Raw genomic sequence first — 23,729 nt, forward strand, 5'->3', positions numbered from 1 at the left:
TTTTTTATAATTTGGTTTAACGACTAACGTTAGTCGTGGTTAAATAAGGTTTTCCATTTTTTTTTCTTTTCTGCTCTTTTTCATCTTTCGATGATTTGAGTTTAAAGTTTTGAATATTGCAATTATACCCTTTGTTTTTTTTCAATTTGCCCTAACCACTGTTTAAGAAAATTCGTTAAGATTAACTAAATATTTTTTAATTAATATTTTATATTAAATATAGTAACTGAAAAATCATTTAATTAATATTTTTACATTAAATATAATAATTAACAAAATATGTAATTATTTTTACTATATTAAAAATATATATATAGTTGTAATATAATAATCTTAAATAATATTATTGTAGGATAAATCTCCCTTCTAGAAGATTTGAAAATTTAAATTAAATATATTCTTCTAACAATTTCAATATTTTTGTTTTTGAACTTCGTCAATGTGTAAATATTTATTAAATAATAGCACTAAAGATAATATATTCATCATTTTCATTTACGAAATCGTAAAGCCAATCAGTATACTGATTGGATAATAACACATATAAAAAATCTAAAATTGGGTTTACATATTTTCGAATATCCACCATATGGTATTGTTTTTTATTTATTTGTAGACAATCTAGGCATATCATGACCTATAATGATGTAATAATTTTATCTTTTCCCTTATATCTAAAAAAATATATGTAGTATAAGTCATCAAACTACCTATCAAGTATCAACTACATTAATCTTTGAATCTAAGGTTATATTAATAAATTTAAACTTTATGTAATTTCATTTTCATGAATTTTGAGGTTTGAGTAATATAATTAACAATAAATTTCATGGTTTTTTTTTTATATTTTAGGTTTTTTTTTTGGTGTCAACTAAACAACTAAAATACATCATAAGATCATTGGAATAGTTACCTCAAAAGGTTACTACTTACATATTTAGATTTGAAAATATTGTGTTAAAATTTGAGAATAGGATAGTAGAATTTAAGTGTAAAAACCAAAAGAGGTGTAGACATGCACAAAGCACAATGAATGAATTTAAATTACATTATTGTAGGCAATAATTAAAATGTGATGAAAGTAATGTATATTCTATAAAGAAAATATAATAAATATATAAATTAAGTTAGATTATATAATTAATCTCCATGTTTTATAAAAAATGTGAATTTAGTTTTTATATAAATTTAATTTTTATATTTTTTATATTTATTAATTTCAGTACAAACATTAATACTATTAAATTTTGACCGTTAAATATGTTGATGTGATATTAATTGAGATGATATGATATTTTCTTATTAACGTGATTTTGATTATGTACTATGTTATCTTAATTAACATCATGCCAATTTGGTTATAATGTCACCTTAATATATTTAAAAATAAAAAATTAAGTTATTGAAATTTAAAATTATAAAAAATTTAATTTATATAAATTATTTTATTATATAAATATTAAATCCACACTTTTAAAAACTATAAAGATTAATTATATAATTTAACCAAGCCCAAATCAAACATAAGGTTTTCTTTTTTTTAAAAAAAAAAATTATAATTAGTACCACTATCTATCGCTTGAAACGGCACCCTCTTAATAATCAAGTCCCTAAAGCTAAAATTTCTTGCGTTGTCCTTCACAGTTCCGCGCTTGAATATCTGCGTTACCATCCCGACTCAAAAACGATGCCTCTTAAATGGTAAATAAACCAAAAAGTGTTTGCTCAAACTCCAACTCTCCCCATTTATTTTCATAATTTTTGGGTTCAAAATCCTGTTTCATTTTCGTTTGTTTTTTTTCCCTTAGGGTTCTCAATTGGCAGCCCAATGCAGGATCCACGGTGAACAGCCAAATCCTAAACGAAGTTTCACAATGCGTCGAGAGCATCAACGGCGTCAAAGAAGGGCGCTGGAAAGCTACTCTCACTTTCTACAAACCGATGTTACGAGGTCAATATCTATCTCTTTCTTTTTAATTTCTTTTTTTTCTAATTTAATTTTTATGGATTGGATTTTGAACTATTATTCTTCAGATCAAGCGTTAGCCGCCGACTTCCCGCGTGATTTCCTTGGGATTTCACTTCCAGAGCAACCCAACAAGTATTATTTCATACTTCGAGGTCATAAGATTGTTCTGGAAGCGGATTCTTCTATTCAGTTGATAATGGAGAAATTGCAGTCCTATAAATCCAGGGTGGCCCTTAACTTCGAGGTGTATTATTGCACTTCTCTTTTCAATTCCATTTTTTTTACAGCTCGTTGGGAATTTTTGTGCAATGGTTTTGTTTTCTGATATCGTTTTTATCTATTTATTTGTAGGGTTTTCAGTACCAACTCGGAGACTTTCAATTGAGAGTAGGGAAAGTTGTACCTACTCATTCTGAAAATTTGAGAGGAATAGTTATGGAGGTACGGTATTTTTATTTGTCTTATACTTTTACATATTTTTTGGAATGGTGGTGTGGATTAATTCTTTCATAAAGCCCTTTTTATGTATTCTTATGGTATGAGGAAGGTTAATGGTTTTTTTGTTGGTTAGCACATGCCATAAAGATTGGAACACAAGCTGATGTGGATTCTTCACTAAAACATATCCTGATTTCTATTAGTTAGATAGGTTTCGGCATTGTTTAATCATAAGTAGTGGGAAATTGTTGCACTATTTGTGGTTCATGCTTTCCGAAATGTTAAATGATTATGATTTTGTATTTTGTGGTACTCTGGCATCATAGTTGTTTTCTATTTGCTTGAAAATTCAGAATTGGTCATGTTTTTTTTTTTTTCGGAATTAATGCAAAACTTAATACCCTTTCGTCTGTCTTTTGGTTGAATTATCTGTGGTTGTTGCTTTGAAATTCTTGAGAAATTTGTTTGGTGTTTTAAGCTGTGGAGTATGATAATATGAGTAGTTGTCTAACTTACCTAGCAGTATTACTTTGAATCATTGAATTGTAATTCGTTCTAATTGTAATTGAAGTTGTTTGTTCCTTTGCAGGTGGAGTATCTTCCGATTTCTTCACTAGAGAAATCCAGACAAGTCATGGATGAGTTTGTTGATATTTGGCAAGATACTGTATCTAAACGATCATTGCCCGGCCATTTTTTGCATATAGAACCAAACTTCTCAGATTATGGCCTTGCAGACCACTATACTTCACAACACACAGCTGTTCAGTACGCTCATGTTATGGCTCAACTTATTGCATCAGTGCAAGCAGGACAAGCTGCAAGAAATTAGTATATATATTTTGGCCATTTAGAAATTAAGATATTGATATTCCACAAAGATGGATATTGAGAGAGAGTTTAAGATGATCCATGTATGCTACTTGTATGACTGGATTCTTTCTGAAAGGTTGGAGTTAGGAATTTGAGTCTTTACATACTTTGCTACATATTCTTCAGCTTAAATATTACTCTTTAGTTTGAACAGACTGTAGAAGGAACATATAAAGTAAATGAAGCATAAATCGACACAATTAAAAGCAACATTAACGCCTCCACCCCAGGCAACCTGGTATCAAGCAAAGATAGCAGCTTGTTTAATTTTATAGGGAGAGCTTAATCGTGAATCTGATACAGTTACTTAAACTGCTATAAAAATACCAGAATACAATTAATAAGCTAAGTTCTGAGCTGCATACTTCTAACATCTTGAAGCCGCCTACGTTAGGATACGTTGCAGTTCGATGTACAGTAACCCACCAAGGGTATCTTAAACCGACATGGTGTCATGGCACGAGTGGCGCACTTTTTGCTTTTTGGGTTTTGAAGATGAAGCCATCTAGGTTTCAGTTACACATATAAATAGTCCACGTTTGATCACGACACGAGTTTGCTATTTTAGTTGGCCGCTTCCTATCTCCTTCTCCTTCTCCTTCTTGTTACTGCTCTGCTCTTTTAGTCTTTTTCTATCTAACAAAGTTTAACATCCCTCACAGTCATATCTCCTTATTCGCTCAATTCAATTCTCACTCTTTATCCGATCTACCCAGATTGTATTCAGACATCAAGTAATCCTTTTATTTACTTGAAGACGAAGACTTTTGTTTATCTCCAATGGAACAAAAAGACAACAAAACCAACGCCCCCAGGAAGGTCTTTCTCGCACACATACCTTTGATATCTTCACATATTTATAGTTGAGCAGTGATCTTTATTCTATATGTGTTCTCTGATAATTCTCTTTTCTGGGGTTTTCGCAGATGAGATTTGCACCTAAAGCCCCACCTCGCCAAGCACCAAAGCTCGAGGTTAAAACGTATATATCATTTGGTATCTGGATAGCAATGCAAGGTGCCCATTCCTTGACTTTGAAACTGGCCTTTTAATCCCTATCTTCTTTGTTTTGGTTGTTTGCTTGTTTCAGGGAAGTGGTTGAGGACACTGATGCTGTTCAGGCGAGGGATTTGCTGCAGCGTTTAAATGTATATGTGTTTGCCAATTTATTATTGCCGTTCTTTTCATGTTTATCTAATTATCTTGCTTTAGTTTTCTTGTGTTCTTCTGTTTCAATCTTTTTTTTTTCCTGATAGCAAACATCGGCAAAGACAAAGCCTAAAGTTGAAAAGAAAGGTAAATTCTTTACACTGATAGGATGCTATTGAATAACTAATTCAGATATGTATTCCACTATTCTTCTGTACTAATATGCAGTTTTAGTTTCTCTTTTGTTCTTTCGACTTTCATTTGCATTCTTTATATGGAGCTAAAAATGAAAGAAGAACCAAATTGCTGCCTAAATTTCCTATAGATGGTACAATGATGGTCCATAAGATTGCATTTTATTGAGAAAATTTTAGGTTGATAACAATCCGGAACCAGAGTGCATATAGTAGCAAACATTAAAAGAATGAGAAATGTAGATATGATAAATGGCACCATTGCATTGAGAGAATAGAAGCTTGTTTAGTTTTCATTCTATAGTAGTCTTATCTCTGTTCGAGAAGGTCCTGAACATATTTTGGCAACATTTTTTGAGAGAAGCTAAAAAGGTGAGACACCTCCTGAATCCTGATTTACCCAAGAAGCTTAAAACTTGATCTTGCTTCTTTTGTCATATGATTACAATATTAAATTTCCCTGACTTTCTGCTAGCTTGTTGAATGAAATAGACAATAAAGTAACAACGATATTTTCCAGACAAATACATACAATAGTTGCATGGTGTCATTAGTGCAAGGATTTATTTCAGGCACCTCATTTTTCTTCAATATATTTTGGCTATCTCTGTGCTTTGAAATCTGATGAAACCAACACCTCAAACAGGTGTCAGATTAATGCAAGCATCTCTACTTTTACCATTGCATGTTAAGTCTTAAAACCTTTGGTTGATCAGCTGCTTTAGTTTGATGGTAGATCCAAAAGATACTTCTATTGCAAGCTGTATTAAAAGAACCAGAATTTGGACAGATTGCATGCATTGTTTGCAAGTAGAAAATTTTACTGGGTACTATAACATAAATGTGAGTTCTTAATTCACTTTTCTTGATATGCAGTTGCTTCTTCACAGGTTGCATTCGGTCATGGAGGAGCATCAGCTTCAATGAAATTATTTGGTGTTTCCAAAGGTGCAAGTCGTACTAGCAGAGAAACTCTCAATGGTATGCACTCCTTAGATAAGATGGCTCACTAGCGATGAGATGCCTTCAGTCTGTTACATAGTGTTGATGTTTATGTAGGTGTTGTCCACACTCCAGGCTTGAGAGAGGAGAAAGAATACAGAGAACCATGGGTCTGTAAACTTAGGTTTATTAATGCAATTTAAGATGACTCTGCCTGTTTATTGGATTCCTTTGCTCCACTGATCACTCCCTCTCTGCATGTATGCCATACTTGGTTCATCGGTTTTTCCTTGTTTGGATGCTCTTGCAGGATTATTATAGTTATTATCCTGTAACCCTTCCTATGAGGAGACCATATTCAGGAAATCCAGGTATGTGGTGAGTTTCATTTTAAGAGCAAAAGGAACTGCTTCTATTGTAAACATCAGACATTGCATTATAGTACTGACAATAGACACACCCATTTTGGAAGGGACCAGCCATTGTTAACTGGTTCACATCTTGTGGGTGGTTTGCTTGAAAGCTCAAAATTCTTTACTTCTTCTGGAGTTGAAATTTGAGTAGCTTTTATTAAATTTGCAATTGTAGAGTTTCTTGATGAGGAGGAGTTTGCTTCAGAGAATATAACTTTTGATGAAAATTCAGTGGAGCCAGCAGTGGAGCTTGGTCTAATGGTTAGTAGCATAACAAGTGAATCAAATATTATATGTGCCTAGTTTCTTTATGCTAATGCTCAGTCATGGTTGGTTACAGGACGAGAATTTGGAGCCAAGTATGTTCTTTCTTCAGTTACCACCAACTCTACCTATGATAAAGCAATCAGGAACAACAGCTGGGCTTGAGGTCGATAGCAGCTCAAAGCCAGCTGCACGTGTAGGTTCAGTAAAGAAGACATGTGGCTTAGAAGAGTTACCTGCAGGTCTCATGGGTAAAATGCTAGTGCATAAAAGTGGAGCTGTCAAGTTGAAGTTAGGGGATACGCTTTATGATGTGAGTAACTAACATTTTGAAAAACTTTTCATGTTAAAAAAGTAATAATTTCTGATTTTTTAGTTTCATTTAAATGCTAAAGGGGCTCTTGTATGTTATTTGATTACATGTATACCCCATAGATTTGATGTTTGTGACGGTTACTCTTTTTACTTGTCATGTGTTCTGGATTTCAGCATGACAAACTTGCGTTGGTTACTATTCTGAACTTTTTTGAATCGGTGCAGGTTACTCCAGGTTTGAATTGCGTATTTGCCCAGGATGTTGTAGCTGTTAATACTGCAGAAAAGCAGTGTTGTGTTGTTGGGGAGCTTGATAAGCGTGCTGTTTTAACCCCAGATGTTGATTCTGTTCTGAATAGTATGGCTGATCTTTGATGGTTTTTTCCCCTTTTGATTTGTTTCTTAGTTTACACGAGGAAATTGAAAAAAACAAAATTATATGGTTATTTAACATTTATCAATGGAAACAGAATCTTATTGATTCTTCGGGAAAGAGAAAATGAGAAGTCAGTCAAGGTCTGGGGTTCAGAATCCAGCTTGATTTCCAATATAAATGAACTATAGAATCAGTCAGTTTGTGATAAAAATACTAATGAAATACACTAAACCAAACTCAGCTATTTGGCCAAAAAAAAAAAAAAAAACCCAAATTCTACAAAGTAGTTCTGCTTCTTCTTATGCATCTGGACTTTGGCATTCATGTGAGTTGTACCAAAAGACGTTTTGGCGTAGAAGATCTGAAAACCCCATCTGTTTGCTTGATCCCTTTACTTTTGAGTGAGAAAAAACTACGAATTTTTGATAGCCTTGTATGTTAGAAGCTCCGATGCTTAACTATGAAACTAGTTTGTTGAGCTCAGTTCTGACACTTTTTGATTTCTCTTTCCCTGATAGATTAATATTTTATGACACTTCATCGTTGTGGTGGTTCTCCCCTATTATCATACTGGACATAAGCTTTTCATTTGAGTATAATCCAAGCAAAACACTTCATTTTCTTCATGGTTTCCCTTGATTGAATTGAAAACACAGGAAAGTTTGATCTTTTCGATTACAGAATGAGACACGAGTGATATAAAAAAATGGCACAACTTGGGTTTTGATTCCTCATTTAAGCACCTCTTGGCTACGGTGTGGTTTCTTGGCCATTAGTTATTAAAATGTTTTTGGCACTTAAGAGTTAATGAAGAAAGAGTTACTTCTAAGGAATGATTGTAATGTTCAATTGAAAGGGCTGTTATTCAGAGAAGGGAAATAACTAGCATAATTAGCAAATCCTATTGTGCTAATGTCATTTTATTACATCACCCCTACAGAAATGCAAAACACAGAGCAGACAATTCTTCTCCCATCCAAATTCACATTATTTTTGAGATGCAAATCCACCACACTCCACATGCAGGCTTAGCTTGCCATCTAGATTTGGTGTAAGATTATATGTGCTCCATGCTGTGGTTGAAGGGTCATAACAGTGTAGGGGGCATGAGAGTAGGAGGGTGAGAGCTTGAATGAGAAATGCTGTAGAATCATAACCAAAGCCACCTTAGCTTCTAGCATGGCAAAATTTTGGCCAATGCAGGTCCTTGGGCCCCAGCCAAACGGGAAGAATGCCAGTTGATCTTTGGATGCCTTCGAAACTCCTTCAGAAAATCTCTCTGGTTTGAATTCTTGGGCATCATCGCCCCATAGTCCAGGATCATGATTAAGGAGCAGTATGGGCAGCGTTATATCAACTCCAGCTGGAAGAGAGATTTCTTTAATCTTGGTGTCTTTGTTAGTATGTTGGTATAGAGCTATGACAGGCGGATATAACCTCAGGACCTCATAGAGAATCATTGTTACCTGCAAGAAAATGTACATCATGAATATTTGGTCAATTTGTGGTTCATATCATCGCTTCTGCTGCAGTGTGACTTGGGTTTTTATAGGGAGCAGAGGAATACTAACAATCTTAAGGTGACTTATAGCTTCATAATCAAGCTCCTTCCCGCAAACTTTTAGAACTTCCTCCCTTGCCGTTTCTTGCCACTCTGGATGCAAAGCTAAGACAGTTATTGCCCATGTTAGCCAGCTTGCAGTCGTTTCTTGGCCAGCAAGGTAGAACTGTTTGCATTCCTCTACTATGTCTTCAATTGCCATCCCTCCTGCGCCACTTGCATTTTCTAGTAGAGCATATTGGTTATTATCTTGCAAGAGCATGCCTAGCAAGTCATCAGACCTTGCTTGTCCCGTTCTCATTCCATGCTCTTTCCTTCGGATTACATTTCTTAGAATCGATGTGATGTCTTTGTCCAATTTCTTTCTCCTCTGATTCTTTCTTGTAGGAATGAATCTGTACAATACAATTGATAAGAAGTAGTATCGCATAATCTTAGTACTACTTATACTCCAAACATTCAAGATGATTTTTTTTTCTTTTCAAAGGACGAACAGAGGAAGAAATTGACAACAAAATCTCAGACAGCGAAGAGGGTTTGTGTTGAATCAATATATGGAAATGCACCTGAAACCTGGAATGTATAATGACTGCATTGCTTCAAGAGTCAACGTTATTAGCTCTTTTTGAAGTTCAAAGATCTTCTTCCCTTCTTCATAGCTGCTTCCAAATGCTGTTCGGGAAATAGCATCAGCAGTAAGCTTTTGAAGTTCAGGCCAGACATCAATCTCACAACTTGATTGCAAACTAGTCATTTTCTTCCACTGCTCTATCATCTGTCCACAACTGACTGCGAATACCGGTATCATCCCCTGACAGATCAATCCAAGAACAACTTGAAGCATCTAAATGATTAAATAGGAGGTTTGAGAACAAACCAGTACTGTACATCATCTTGTTCTTAAGCCGGGCTTGGTCTTTAAATCAGGTTTTGAAAAGAAAAATATTGAACTAATTGAGCTGAATAAATAGAAAGAAGGAATGCCAGAATGGAACCTTCAGTTTCTCTAGGTGAAAGACAGGGTTTATCATCCTTCTTCTTTTGGACCACTGCTCGCCCTCAAGAGTTGTGAGTCCTCTTGAGAGAATGAGAATAAGAGGACTTAGTGGTGGCTTTTGGAAGTGACCTTGCTTGTTGGCCAGCACCTCCTTTACCAGTTCTGGATCCTTTATGATGACCCTTGGCCTTGTTCCCGCCCAACAGAATGATATCTTTCCTGAATTAAAAACAGAAGAAGAAAGTGTTTGAGAAACTTGTTTCAACACTTGAATTGGCTACTTGGGGAAATTTCTGAACTCTGCAAAGAATTTGCCATTCTCCCTTCATTAGCTGTATAAGATTACTAATACTCTTTTACTAGTAGAGGAAAAATAAAGATGAAAGAGCTTGCTTGCCTACCATATTGCTGCACATTATCAAGGGTGAAGGGGTCGACACGTGGAACAATCTGGTGGGTTAAATCAATGGGCTTGGACCATGCTTCAGTTATCTGCTTCACAAACTCTTTCATGTCCCCAACCAGCAAGGTGTAAGGTCTGCCTCCGATTCCCTGGTGCTTTAATAGCCTTTCCTGCCATTTGGGTTTCAACCAAATGGAGTAGGAAAGTCTTGCAACCCCATAGAGGAGGAGGAGAGAGACCAATGAAGAGGTTACTAAAACAAAACAATCCATCCAAAACTAAGACAAGTACTACGTTTTAAGTGAACTTCAGTATCTGAATGACTTCTGGTAATGTTGTACGATCTAATGTCCTAAACTTGAGCAATATATACAGCTTTCTGGTGCATTATCTGCTTGAGATAATATTTGACTTTCAAATTTAGTTCAAAGTTCTTTCCTTGTAACAGAAATGTCAAAGACTTAATTACTTTTATATTGCCACACTAATCTTTTTGTTTGTGAGACTTTGACCATTTAACTTGGAGAAGAAGGTGAATGAAGTTTGTTATTTCATTAATTATATCTTTAGAATGCTTCGTGGAGACCAAGTTATCTGGGTCAAATATTTCAACTAGCAAAGATCAAAAGAAACAATGGGGAGCCAATTTTAGAGGGGCTAGGCCACCAAGCCATGGCACGGCTCCCACTTGAAAGTGAAGTCAGGGATTTCTTAAACATCTATTGGGACCAAACACCAAAAAGTGCTGACACTGACACACTAGAAAATTTTAGTTGGGTTTAGGAAACATGCTCCTCTCGTAGATGGGCTTTCAAGGGGTTTGAAAGACCGTCCAAAAGAATAGTAGGAGTAGCCCTAGTAGTAGTTGAGCTGATCAGCTGGTAAACAGGCTAGGCCCATCTCTCAGATTCCTAGTGTGCAGCTCCCCCTCTCTCAGCACGACAAAATTAAGCCAACATGTGGCAGCTCAGTTTTCCCCCAAAGAAGAAGAGGAAGAAGAAGAAGAAAAGTAAACAGGAGATTAAAGCTTGGGATACCCACCTACGTCAAAAGGGAAACAAGAGATGTGCAATAAAGAAAGAAGTCAGCCATTTCTGATAACACTGATGCAAATTAACCAGGAATTTAAGCAATAAATCACCTTTCACTTTGTCATAAATGCTTTAAATTCACAAAGTACACTCACTCATAAAAGTTGTCGTCTACGACTTAAATTATTAACAAAAATATGTTGTTAAAAGAACCAAGTGGTAAAACCGAAAAACACCCAAAAAGGAATTTAATTTGCGCAAAAAGTTTGAACAGAAGACATGCAAGAATTTTTGGTTGAGCTGCAGCATTGTTATTTTCTACGTAAAGGTATGGAATCAGGTATTGCTTCCTTCACATAGTTTCTTTAGTCGAAAACACTACACTTTTTTCTTTTATCAAACATTCCAAAAGCCTTTCCTTGAGAACTTGATAGCTTGGTGACTGTTGAACTAATTATCTACCGATAATGGGAAAAACTATAGATATAAGAAAGGAACTGCACAACCAAACTGTTTGGTGGCTGGCTCTCAAAAAGCATGATGCCTTGAGAAGCACGTTCATATGACTTTATGATAGAAATACTTTAATTATTACTTACATAGTTATAACATCGAGTTCGGGTTTAGGTACGGGTACTTCAAAAGCAATTAATTGTTGCTAAATGAGAGTTTCTTCTTCTTTATACTTCATTTATCTAAATTTGACTCCATAATTCCTATAATGGTGAAGTTGATGGGAAAATGAGACACAAATCTATGTGTTTAATTTGGACTCAATTCCCTATACAAGTGACCTAAATAGGTCAAGTGACACAGTAATTAAATTTACATGTATCTTGCCACAAAGCATGTAGGTACTCAAATTCTACTTACAATTGTCTCATTGTCATTAACAGATTTTCTTTCTGCAAATGGAGTTAATTCCCATAAGGAAAAAGATTATTAGGAGACAGAAGTCTAGCCAATAAGAGAGAATTACTTGTGCTTGTTCAACTAATCCATAATAAACAAAAGGAACAATCATCCTCCACATTTGGCAATTGCTAAGATGTGAATGGTATATATCAAATGATTCCTAGCTAGCATTAGCTGAAACGAACTGGCAATACCTCATAATGCCATAAAGACCCCTTTTTGATTTCCACTCCAAAGAAATGGCTCATCTCTTTCTGAGTTGGAGGTTTGCCCATCGGAATATAATGCTTTTAGCCTTTTGCTGTTGATTCAATTCATCTACAGTGCTTGAATCGGAGGATGGTCATAAACAACTAGGTGGCGGGCTTGAGAGAGAAAGGGATACACCGAGGTGTGATAATGCACAAAAGGTTCTAGAACGTTCACATGGATAATTTGACTTGTATGTTTAACCCAATGGTTTTCAAGAGTTGATTTTAATGCAAGAAAAAAAAAAATTTGGCTTGTATTGTTCACACCCTTTCAGTTATTCATCTAAATCATGGGTTATGGAACTTAAATCGTTTTACCTCAAGGTAATTTTTCTATAGGGTCGAAGACAACATGAAATCACCAGAATTTTGCATCCATTTCCCACTTTTACTAATAATCTTTCTATTGTGATAATAATTTATATATATAAATATATGTTAAAATTAATAAACTAGAATTTTAACATTAAATGAAGTAAAATATAAATTTAGTATATTTATTTAATATTTTAAAGTAAAAATATATAAAATAATTATAATTATCCATAATTATTTTTCATATTTTGAAAACGGTGTATGATAGAATCAATAGAAACATTATCAAATACATTTTTTAATATATGTCACCAAGCAATCATTCATCCAAAATTATTACTTATTAGCATAAACTAAGATATTAGAATTAAATAAAATATGATCTTATATAGCAAATTATTAGGTTCAATAGCTATCAATGACAATTTTTTATTCATTGATCAAAACTAAATATTAGAGTCCACAAACTATATAAAGTTAAATATAAAAATCAAATAATCAAATAATATATTTATAAAATAAAAAAATCATAATTTCAAGATATTATTTGACATGCAATACTATTTTCTATTAATTAGATTATAATTATAAACCTAAATTATTAAATTAATCAAAAAATATTGAGATATGAAGTATTTAAAAACTTAATTTAAGTTAAAAATTACTTATAATTGAAGTATAAATGAGTTGTTTTGAGATAGTGAAAAATATAAGAAGAATTGAGAAGAGGAAAGACTCGAATTTTTGAACAAAGAAAGTCGTTTAGGCTTTAATTTTTTAAATAAAATCTTAAATTATAGAAAGAAATTTTTTATTTTTATCTAACATTTAAATATCAATATATAAATTACTTCTTAATAAATTATTTTTACTTGGAATCTTTGATCCCACACCTTATAAAGTTATTAAAAAAGGGTGAGCTCATTAATATATTAAGTACCATATTTTCTAAATAAATAGTATAAAAATTAAAACTTGTTAAGAAGTGAGACACCATTCTCTTTAATATGGGTCCGCCCATGAAACAGACCCATTTGCCTTGCACATCATTGCAGTGAGGGTTGCCACTTTCTCTCAGTGCTATGCACAAGATAAAAGATTATGAAAAGAAACCTCTTCATTGAAAATTTGTAGGGTCATATACGAATTGAAAAGAAATGAAGCATGGTCCACGGTTTGAAGTTTAGTTATGACTTGTAAGGGAAAAAGCAAAGAACTTACTGCAAAATAAATGAAGGTAAAAAAGGAAGGTCAGTGACAAGAGAAATCACCAAAAGTTATTGCCAACGGAACCCCCCCTTATCTCTATCAGCATTCAGCAAATGTACAATTCCATGTGGGTCTTTTCCTGACCAAATCAAACAGCTTTAGGTTGAGCCAGTTAATTTATAATATGGTCACTGAGATTAAAATATTCATATTTGTCATGGTCTTTCTCCTAACCCCTTTTGGGTGAAAACTTTTCCCACCGATTTCGTGAATTATTTAGTAAACAAAAATAATATTCTATTATACTTCCAACAAGACCAGACAATCTTCCTGCAGGAGGGCATGATGGGACAAAGACTTTTGGCTCTTACTCCGCTGACCCCACAACTTTTCTCCAATAGCCTGGGAGATAGGTGTTGTCCTTCAAATTGGGGCACGCATCCCAAAGCCATACTTTTAAACTTTGGGTGCCCATTGTGGGGTTCTGAAATTTCGTACATTGAATTCGTTAAAATAAAAATAATTGTTACAATTAAATTTTTGTGATCAGAAACGCACGTGGAAATGTCGCCCTGATTTTAAGGGTGGGAGTAGTTGGTTGTCGTGGACTCGGGAGTACCTGATTTTAATTATTGAAAAAAAAACATAAATTACATTTATTTTTAATTATAATTTTTCGTAAATATATTAATTTTTAAAATAAATAATTTATTTTAAAAATATATTTTTTATTAGACTCATAAATTTAATAGTTAATCAATTATTAATATTTTTGTTAATTTAATGACGTAATAATATTAAAAATATAAATTATCATTAGTTAATTTTAAAATTTATTTTTATATAAATTATAATTTAAAATTTTTTTTTCTTACAAAAAAATATTCTCTCCCATAAGAGAGGAGCACTGATTTGGTGCTCTCAAGGAAAGAAGCACAAGATCGATGCTCCCTAAGGAAAAGGAGTACTAGTGCTTCCCTTTTGGTGCTCCCTTCCCTTAGGAAGTACCTATCATGAGGTCCCTTTTTGATCCACGAATGCGAGTGTCATCGATCGATGACATTGTTTGAAAAATAAATAAATTTTTTTAATTTTTTTATATTTTTATTAATAATATTTTTATTTTTTAATTTTATTATTTATTTTAAAAATTAATGAATTCGTTCAAAATTATGATTAAAAATTAAAAAATAAGAAAAAATAAGTAGGAGCATAGTGAGATGTGAACCGTAAATGAGGAGTTGGAGAAGATCAGGTCTGGGGTCCACAGCTTTATTTTGAAGTCCATTTTAATGCAAACAAAACAGACAAATCACCGAATGTACAATCATGCCATAAAGACATTTAGAAAACAGCAGGTAGTGGCTTGTCCGAATTCCTAACACAAATCTAGAAATAGGAACTTAAATTATTAACTACCACCCAATGGTCCATGAGATTTGTGGAGAGAGAAAGAGACAAGAGAGGGAGAGAGATCCAATTTTGGTTATTATTCAAAAAATTGGAAATAAATAAATAAATAAAGAGAATAACGTATTCTCAACAAGTCAAGTGATCCAAGTTTTTCTTACTTGAATTTGAATATGAGATAGTACATACATAGATTATATTTTACTTTAATGATCTTGATTTATTAAAATTTTTCATAGAAATAATGAAAACTAAATATTACATTTATTAAAATTATTTTAATATATAGACCTCTTGCATCTTAATAAAGATTGTGTTAAGTAGCTATATATGTTCTTTTCAAAAAAAAAAAAGTTGCTTTATATGTTCCTAAAATGTAAATAGAACATTACATTATGTAAGTAACGGTGGGGTACTTGACAATTGAGTGCACAACGTTTTTCCTATGAATGGGTTAGGAAGTTAATAAAATGGGAATGCTCTGGTGCACATTAATGTTTCCATTGTTGACCACTTTTCATGTCAGTAATTATTTATAGATAAACCTTGAGTTATAATAACAAAATTTCCATAAATCCATCCATTCTTCAGTAAGTCCACTGATTAATTTATTTGAAAATTATTTGTTGCAAACAATTAATTAGTTGTATACACATAATTGAAATAAAAATGATAACCAAAAAAAAAAAACATTACTGTAAAAAAAAGAAGAAGAAGCAATTTAGATCAACCAGAAAACAAAACTAAAAATAGAAAAAAAAATGGAAATCAATTCCTAGCTAGACATATTGACGTGTACCATTGCATGTTAGGTTGTCGTGAACAAAGTCAAATGAAACAAGCAATTTTTCTTCTTTATTAACCAAAGCAGGAAAAGAATTCCTTGTCAGAAAATTTCTCTCTAATGACAAGTTTTTCCTCGACCGCATGTGGATTGTTTGAATTGGCAAGTATATGTTCCTATTTTTTTGAGAACTACTATTGACTTAAATCAATGAATAATGGAAAAAAAACAAAAAGAAGAAGGAATATTAGGTAGGAAAGGAAGGGAGTTGGGACTCGTTGGGTAACATGTTGTAATGGCAATTATTGTCTGAAATCTAAATCATTTTGCTGTCTTGACGAAGAACTTGGTGTTTACCGAAATGTTAATTAAACACGTGGACAAGTGCTTAAATTATACTTTCCCTCAATTTAATCAAGATTTTCTCGATTCTGATCTTATTTTAATAAAATATTTTGAACCACAAATTAATTAATAGTTAAATATTGGGATATATAGAGTTTAGGCTGCCAAGTGTCAGCTAATTGGAATTTAATGACGTAGAGTTGGAATCCTTAATCAGATCATTAAATTGTCCATTCTTGCACCTCTAGACATCCACAACGTGCAAAATGCAAAGAAGTGGTTGGATTAAAGCTAGTTTGAGAAGAAACGTGAAGGAGTAAATGACATAATTGGACTTATTACTATTAATAATTGATTAATTATTTTGTTTAGCCGTTACTTACTTGAATTCACGTGATTTAATATTAATAAATGACATAATTGTACATGTAAATAGTAGCTAGCTATCTACATGTACACGTATTTTCATCCTAGAAATACAAGTGTTTTACTATTTGAATACCTTAGGCTTTACCCATAAACTTTATATAAGTTCAAGGAAGAACATTATTTTATTCAAATTTTAAAAAATTCATTATAAATTATATTTAAGTGGCAAGTTAATTGACAATTACTATTAAATAATTTGACTCAATTTGAAATGACCATGCAAATTATGTATAACCTTATTATAAAAAAAGTTGATTACCCGGTGAAGAGAATTGAAGCAGATCTTTCATTATTAAAAAAATTACAAAGCTTTTTGCCCACGTTCATGGCAAGAAGAAGACAATTTGTGTTCTATAATATAAAGAAAGCAAATTCGGCAACTAATCTACTTGAAAGTTACAATTCAACGTGATAAAAGGTTGCCTTGGAATTATTTTTCAATGGGAGCAGGGCCCAGGAGATATCATGGTAGGACTATATGATTAATTTTATTTTTTTATTTGTGACATTAGTTTTTTTTGGAAGGTGGATTTTATTAGTCATACAACAGACATGCCATTGTTAGTCTCAAGTTATAGCTGCCAGAGACTCCCATTGACATGAAAGCTGGCTTGGCTGAAAAATAAATAAGCTATACAAAGATGGGCAATAGAATCATTAGTTATATCTATCTATTTTGTCTTCTCTATCAATAGAATCATAACTCACTTTTTTAAAATCAGGGCATAATCATGACTAATTTTGTGGTTAATTTACACCGGAATAGAAATTCTTGATTCTCTCTTGGTGTTTCGTTTGGGGATTTGTTTTATAATTTTGTATCATGTGTTCTTTGAACTTCTCATATTCAAATTTAAAATTTAAAATTTTAAGATTAAAATCTTTTATTAATAATAAAAGTTAAACACGTGTCGCAAAATTACAAAATAAAAATTAAACGAGACACCAAATGAAGGTAAAAAGTTTGTATTATTAAATGTAAGCGTGATATATATTTTATATAAAGTAAACATGATAGGTAAGGAGTGATGTATGTATATACCTAAAAGTTTAGAATCCCTCAATTTAGATTTTTAAATTCAAGTGATTCGCTTATGCATATTTCGCGACCCCTTTTGATTAGAATATCCCAAGGTGTAAAGATTTGGCTTTAATTTTCCAATACTTTATTTATAAATAATAGTATTCATTTCAGCATTTGTAACATAATGATTTATCCACCCGTCACACATATAAATATATTTTATAATAAATTATATATTTTTGCAAACTTATATAATGAGAGAGAAGCACCTGAGATGAAAATGGTGAGTCAAGTAAGTAGTACTGCCAAGTTACTCTTACTTTATTTCGATTTAAAATGCTTCTCTCCCTGTAGGACAGGGCAGAGGGCGTCTTTAAGTTGAAAAAAACTACTGGCATCCACCAAACCAAGGCTTTCATAGTCTCACGCGTCAAAAGCATTCAATATGCATCTTGACCTCTCATCGTAAGAACAACTTTGCCGATGGTCTGGCCAAAGCAGCTGTTATGCGATTGGGTAAATTCTCTGTAGTTTTTTAATGCTTTGCTTGCCACTGGTTTGATGACAATGATCTATGATGGTTTGCAGTTCATCCCTTCTTTTCCTTTTTTATATGGATGATGGATATTCATTTTGAGGATTATTTGCATTTTCAGATGGGCATGAATTTTTTCTGCCCTTTTGCTTTTTTCATGTGTTTTTTGGCTGAATTGTGTGGCCATTTAGGACCCAGGGGACTTGTTGTTTTTTGTGGCTGATTGTTGTGACCCATTTGGTCTCTTTGTAACAGGAGATTAGCATCTGAAGGGTCTTTCTATACCCTCTCTGCTTTTTTCTGGCAACCCTCTCGCCAGCTCTATCAATAAAATGTTCATGCCCTTCAAAAAAAAAAAAATGTATGTCTACTTTCTCAGTTCCTCGTATGTATGTGCCGATTCCAAAGGCATGTATGTCTACTTTCTCAGTTCCTCGTACGTTTGTCCCGATTCCAAAGGTCTATGAACCTTGTCTTGGCCATGAAAGCTTCCCTCATAACTGGAAAGTAAACTTGAAAACGTTTCTCCAAGATAAAGAAGACAGTAAAAACACAAAGGAAAACGTAATACGTATACCGTGAATGATGACATTCAATTAACAACGAACATTGACACGCATGAGCTCATGACGAGCACGAAACAGAAAAAGCTCTTTATTTCTTTATTACAAGATTCTCCCCGATAAGCACAAATTAAACCCATTTCACATCTAATTTATTTATTTATTTAACTCAGGCTGCCACAAACATTCCCACGTGAAAATGTGATCCAAAATTCGTCTAGACGTCGACAGTCCTCAGATAGTTAAAGGCACAAAAAAGAAAAAAAGAAGAAGCTAGAGTATTAGCATAGTCAATTATTTTCTCTACAATATGGAGTAATTACTCTGTTATTCTGCGAGCCATTCCTCTCCGTAGTCAAGAAATGAAGCCAAAGAATGGGGATTTGAAGCCACATTTTGTTGAGCGTGGTGGCTGGAGGTCCAGTCTTGTAGTATTTCCTCAGAGAAAATGAGAGGCTGGTCGGATGAAGGCGATATAGCATTGCTACTATCATTGCTATAATTAAGGCCCACTAGATCAGAAAAATCAGAATTGAGAAGTTCTGATAGAGAAAACTCTCCCATGTTGAAGTCAACCATGAAATCGAAGGGTTTATTATGAACATTCTGATCTTCATTTTCAGACAAGGCCTTAATTGGTGAAGGTGCCGATGTTTGAGTCATTGGTCGACACTCCCCATCTATTGAAGGCTTGGCCTCTCTGTTCCTGTCAAAAGGTTCAATCTTTTGATGAGGGTTTATGAAAACTTTGGAGCACCTGATTGCCCTTGTTCGGACAACATGTGATGAGGGAGTGCCAGCGGAGGTGGCCAGCTGGGCCTCTCTTTTCCTCGTAACTCTTCCATTAGATTTGTTGTGTCCTGGAGCTGCTGATGGGTTTTGGTGATGTTGTACCTTTTTCCCTAAGTTAGTGTTCCAGTAATTTTTTATTTCATTGTCTGTTCGCCCTGGAAGCCTCCCAGCTATCAAAGACCATCTACAGCAAAGTAGTAGTAAACAGTATCATGGAAATTGCTTTATCAAACTTTGAGAAACAGAAGAAAGTTGCATGGAAATTGCTTTAAACAAATGAAAAGGACAATAAAGACCATGTTTATGAATTATGAAAGAGAAAAAGATGAAAAACCTGTTTCCCAAGAGCTTATGAAGTCTGATGATAAGCTCTTCCTCGTCTGCTGATATGTTACCTCTTTTGATATCTGGTCTCAGATAGTTCAACCAGCGAAGCCTACAACTTTTCCCACATCTCTTTAAACCTGTACAAGAAAAACGATTACCAGGTTTGCCTCATTGTTTTAGAAGATAAAACCAGAGAAAACAAACTCAATTATCCTGTTGATGATGCCACCAAAACTTGCCTGCTCTTTTGGGGAGATTTCTCCAGCTGCCTTCACCATGTGCTTTAATGTACTCGGTGAGGATTTTGTCTTCATGGGCAGTCCAAGCTCCTCTGTTCAGGCCCTCCTTCGAACAGCAAGGGTTCCTCCCCATTTGGCACTGTTCCCACCCTCTTTCTCTCTTTCTAGGCAGATGGGTTTCTGATGATTTTTCCAAGTTTCTAATAATTCTTGGTACGTCTCCCTTCGACCAGGAGATAATTTATAGCTGCCTTTGTACGACACTATATTATTGTCTTTTATTTATGAATCATATAACCTTATGTGGATTCGATGAATATAAAAGTTCTACAAAAAAGAGTAAAATATTATTAATGGCCTTCTTCCTAAGATTTGCAAAAGGGACCACTTTACTACACATAGAAGAATTAAACAATACAAAATTACAAAATAACTATTATATATATATATATATATATGTATAAAACTTTATTCAATTCATTGCCCTTCCTCACAACTACCACCCAAGTTAATTTTCTGCTCCCTCTTGATGATGCAAGCAAGAATATTCAGACAAAGATTCAAAAGCGACACTTACACCATAATCCAAACAATTCTTGTTCTCTTTTGAACTTAACTTTAGTTTAATATCGATGTGTTTTATCATCTTCTTTCTTTTGACAGTGAATGAATAATCCTTAATTTCCACACATTATACAGATGAGACATATAGTGCAGGTAGCATTGATTTTGCCCCTTTTTTCTTGCCAAGGAAATGACAGTAACCACATGTTCCCTTACTTTAACCTATAGGGAAGGCAAAATATATGTAAAAGAAAAATTACTACTCGATTTTTTATGTGGATTCGATGCACGGGATATGTCAGGCAGGATGGAAATGAACTTTTTCTTCTTTACTCCAAATTGTATACTTTAAATGCCAAGTTGATTATTTTAAATATGGCATACATGTGAAGGAGCAGTTGCTTGAATGATTTATTAACGGTATTTCCATGAGAGATGGATATATATAATTGGATTTTTTTATCCTCCCAGGCTTGTGTAGCTACTACTGCTGGTTGATCAGAAGTTGAAAATTAATTTATTGGAAAAATTAGATCAACCTAAAAAGTTCTTGATGATTACTTTCACCTGCCCTTCTACACTTTTATTGCTCTATGAAATTTCCATTTCCCTCAAAAGCGCTCAAACTAACTTTCTTGCATGCCTTGGAAAGTTTGTTGCCAAACCCCAGCCGCCCCCGCCTTCCCCCACGCTCCCAATTACAACAGGTACTATGCCAGAATAGATGACTGATTGAGAGGTACGCAGTGCCAACACATCTTAAAAGCTCTTGTCACTAGCAGAGTTCCCATCAAAAATCAAAATTTCTTTGTGTCTAACTTCAACTTTGGACCGTCTACGTCCCCATCATAGCTGCATTGCTGTGTTTATTTCTTAACTAATTAACTCGCTTGATAGTAATTTTCTATTTACAGTATATGAATAACAACAAAATAGAAGGAAGAAAGTATATGGTTGAAAGCACGCTTGGCTTGTAACTATAGTCAACAATGTGGCCCTTCAATGATTCACTTCATACAGTCACAGATTGAGAACTTTTGAAATCCGACGGATATTCTATATACACACACATATATATATGGAAAGGGACGGAGCCTCCTTATAGGATGGGCCCCCATAATTTTAAATTTTTTTCATATACTATATTAAATTTTTTAAATTTGTTTTAAATTTTCTTTATCACTTCCTCAAAATAATTTTTTAATTAATAATTAATACAAATAAAAAATAATAAAATTATTTCATATATTTGACTCAATTTTAAAGTTTTTGTAATTTTTTCTTTTGATTTATATAACTATTATTTTTATTTATTTATTTTTATTCTATTTACTCATATGTTTTAAATCTCTATAGATTTTCTTTCACAAATTTCTACAAACCATCAATTATTATTTTTTTATTATATCATATCTGGATTCTATCTTTTACTGGTCATGTTTTTTTTTTCTGTTATGTTGATTTTATTTTCTATGATTTTAATCTTTAAAAATAAATAAATGATTATATAATTTTCAAATATACGTTATAGTGTTGCACTGTTACTTAGAATTTCATTAATATATCATTTTTTATTTAAAATAACTAATGCATTCTAACATATTTGTTGCAAACTTTAAATAATAAGAATATACATACAAATTGATAGAATGAAATAATTGTACTTCTTTCTATACAATTTTATTTATTATATATATATATATATATATTTTTAATGGCTCTCAAAATAATTTTTTTAATAATTAGTTTTATTATTCAAACTGTTTAACAAAATTAAAGTCATTACGGTTAGCATACTTCTAGTTAAGCTTAACAAATAAATTTTAAACTAATATGTTAAGTCTATCAATTTTTTTTTAAAAAAAATAAAAGTGAATCTACTAATTCAAACCCATTAAGTTTTAATATAAATATAAGTCTATCATAATATATTATATCTTAACAGTTCATCTTAATGGCTTATCATAACATATTATATTTTAATAATTTAATTCAATAACCATATATGTTAATTAGCAATTTAAGAAGCAAATAGAAAATAAGATGAAAGTTAGAATACACAAAGTAAATAGGCAATTTATTTGAATTTGAAAAATTATTTTCTATTCCACTTTTGCGAGTAAAGAGTAAGAGAGACTCTTTTTGTAGTTTCATTCAATTTTATATATATATAACATCATTATTACTGTTAATGTGCATTTTTTTATATATCCAATATCTTTTTAATTTTATTTACTCTTTTAGATGAATGATAATTAAATTATATATAAAATTCTTTTTAATTATTTAATGTCTCTTTCTGTTTTTTTTTTTTTAATGTTTTAACTCCGCTCTTATGTATGGACGTAATTAACGTACATATATTCTGTCCTCTTCCTAATTAGCTTGCTTCATTACAAATTAATCCTCCCCTTTTTAACCCCCCATTTCTAGAAAAAAACCCTGCTAATTTGAAAATCACATTTCTTTAAAGAAGATTGGAAGTTTAACAAAATCATAATGATTCGTCGTCCTTAATTCCTATTTCTCATAAAGAATTTCTTACAATGTTGTTTGACATGTGAAAATCAAATGATTATATATACATATATCCTTTTTCCGAATTCAAGGAGCTCCACATCAACAAAGTTCACCCGTCCAAGCAAAAACCGCAAATTCAATGATAACGAGAGGTGTAGGTATAAAGCTGTATGCAATTCATTATTAATTACTAACAAAAAATTTTGAGTTACATAATTCGAAATAATTCTTTTCTATGTCATGAATCTCAACTAATCATCTCGGTATTTAAATTCAATTTCATAATAAAACTTTCAAGGCGTCATAATTGCTGAGATGTAATCAGCTTGGAGACTGTATTAAACTTGTAGTATTAAAATCAAACCTACATATCATCCTTAACTCATCAAATTAACGAGTTAAATTTGGACCGTTTCAATTTAGCAAGTCATCTAATTAAGGATCCTCCTAGAAAAGCCCACAGACGAGACGTGAGTCGACTTTGGGGGCTCACAAAACTACGTCATCACCACTCAAAAACTAAATCATTAATATTATTTTGGGGAGTGTATTTGAACAATTTAACAGTATTTGCGATGATTT

At 32.8% G+C, this 23,729-nt stretch overlaps 4 protein-coding genes across 4 annotated transcripts; 2 read left to right on the forward strand and 2 right to left on the reverse strand.

Annotated features, from left to right (window-relative positions):
• The first annotated feature begins 1,571 nt into the window (after positions 1 to 1,571).
• On the forward strand, positions 1,572 to 3,382 carry LOC18588302 (mediator of RNA polymerase II transcription subunit 20a-like). The gene is made up of 5 exons (XM_007012613.3): positions 1,572 to 1,701; positions 1,809 to 1,951; positions 2,035 to 2,213; positions 2,321 to 2,410; positions 2,997 to 3,382. Exons 1-5 carry the CDS (start codon positions 1,688 to 1,690, stop codon positions 3,237 to 3,239), a joined length of 669 nt encoding a protein of 222 aa, XP_007012675.3. The 5' UTR covers positions 1,572 to 1,687; the 3' UTR covers positions 3,240 to 3,382.
• Positions 3,383 to 3,493: 111 nt separating this feature from the next.
• Positions 3,494 to 7,043, forward strand: LOC18588303 (RNA polymerase III RPC4). Its single transcript, XM_007012614.3, has 10 exons — positions 3,494 to 4,099; positions 4,207 to 4,262; positions 4,371 to 4,428; positions 4,537 to 4,576; positions 5,500 to 5,604; positions 5,683 to 5,735; positions 5,876 to 5,936; positions 6,154 to 6,239; positions 6,319 to 6,555; positions 6,783 to 7,043. Exons 1-10 carry the CDS (start codon positions 4,061 to 4,063, stop codon positions 6,930 to 6,932), a joined length of 885 nt encoding a protein of 294 aa, XP_007012676.3. The 5' UTR covers positions 3,494 to 4,060; the 3' UTR covers positions 6,933 to 7,043.
• Positions 7,044 to 7,756: 713 nt separating this feature from the next.
• Positions 7,757 to 10,218, reverse strand: LOC18588304 (cytochrome P450 CYP72A616-like). Its single transcript, XM_018127041.2, has 5 exons — positions 9,893 to 10,218; positions 9,490 to 9,710; positions 9,061 to 9,305; positions 8,505 to 8,889; positions 7,757 to 8,399 (listed from the first exon to the last, which is right to left on the reverse strand). The coding sequence occupies exons 1-5, from the start codon at positions 10,164 to 10,166 to the stop codon at positions 7,974 to 7,976; spliced, it is 1,551 nt and encodes a 516-aa protein (XP_017982530.2). The 5' UTR covers positions 10,167 to 10,218; the 3' UTR covers positions 7,757 to 7,973.
• Positions 10,219 to 18,774: 8,556 nt separating this feature from the next.
• LOC18588305 (transcription factor MYB1-like) lies at positions 18,775 to 20,322 on the reverse strand. Its single transcript, XM_007012616.3, has 3 exons — positions 20,064 to 20,322; positions 19,832 to 19,961; positions 18,775 to 19,681 (listed from the first exon to the last, which is right to left on the reverse strand). Exons 1-3 carry the CDS (start codon positions 20,194 to 20,196, stop codon positions 19,033 to 19,035), a joined length of 912 nt encoding a protein of 303 aa, XP_007012678.3. The 5' UTR covers positions 20,197 to 20,322; the 3' UTR covers positions 18,775 to 19,032.
• Between the last annotated feature and the right edge of the window lie 3,407 nt (positions 20,323 to 23,729).

Source organism: Theobroma cacao, chromosome 9 (assembly GCF_053813885.1).
Source record: "Theobroma cacao isolate CCN51 chromosome 9, ASM5381388v1, whole genome shotgun sequence".
Taxonomy (NCBI): domain Eukaryota; kingdom Viridiplantae; phylum Streptophyta; class Magnoliopsida; order Malvales; family Malvaceae; genus Theobroma; species Theobroma cacao.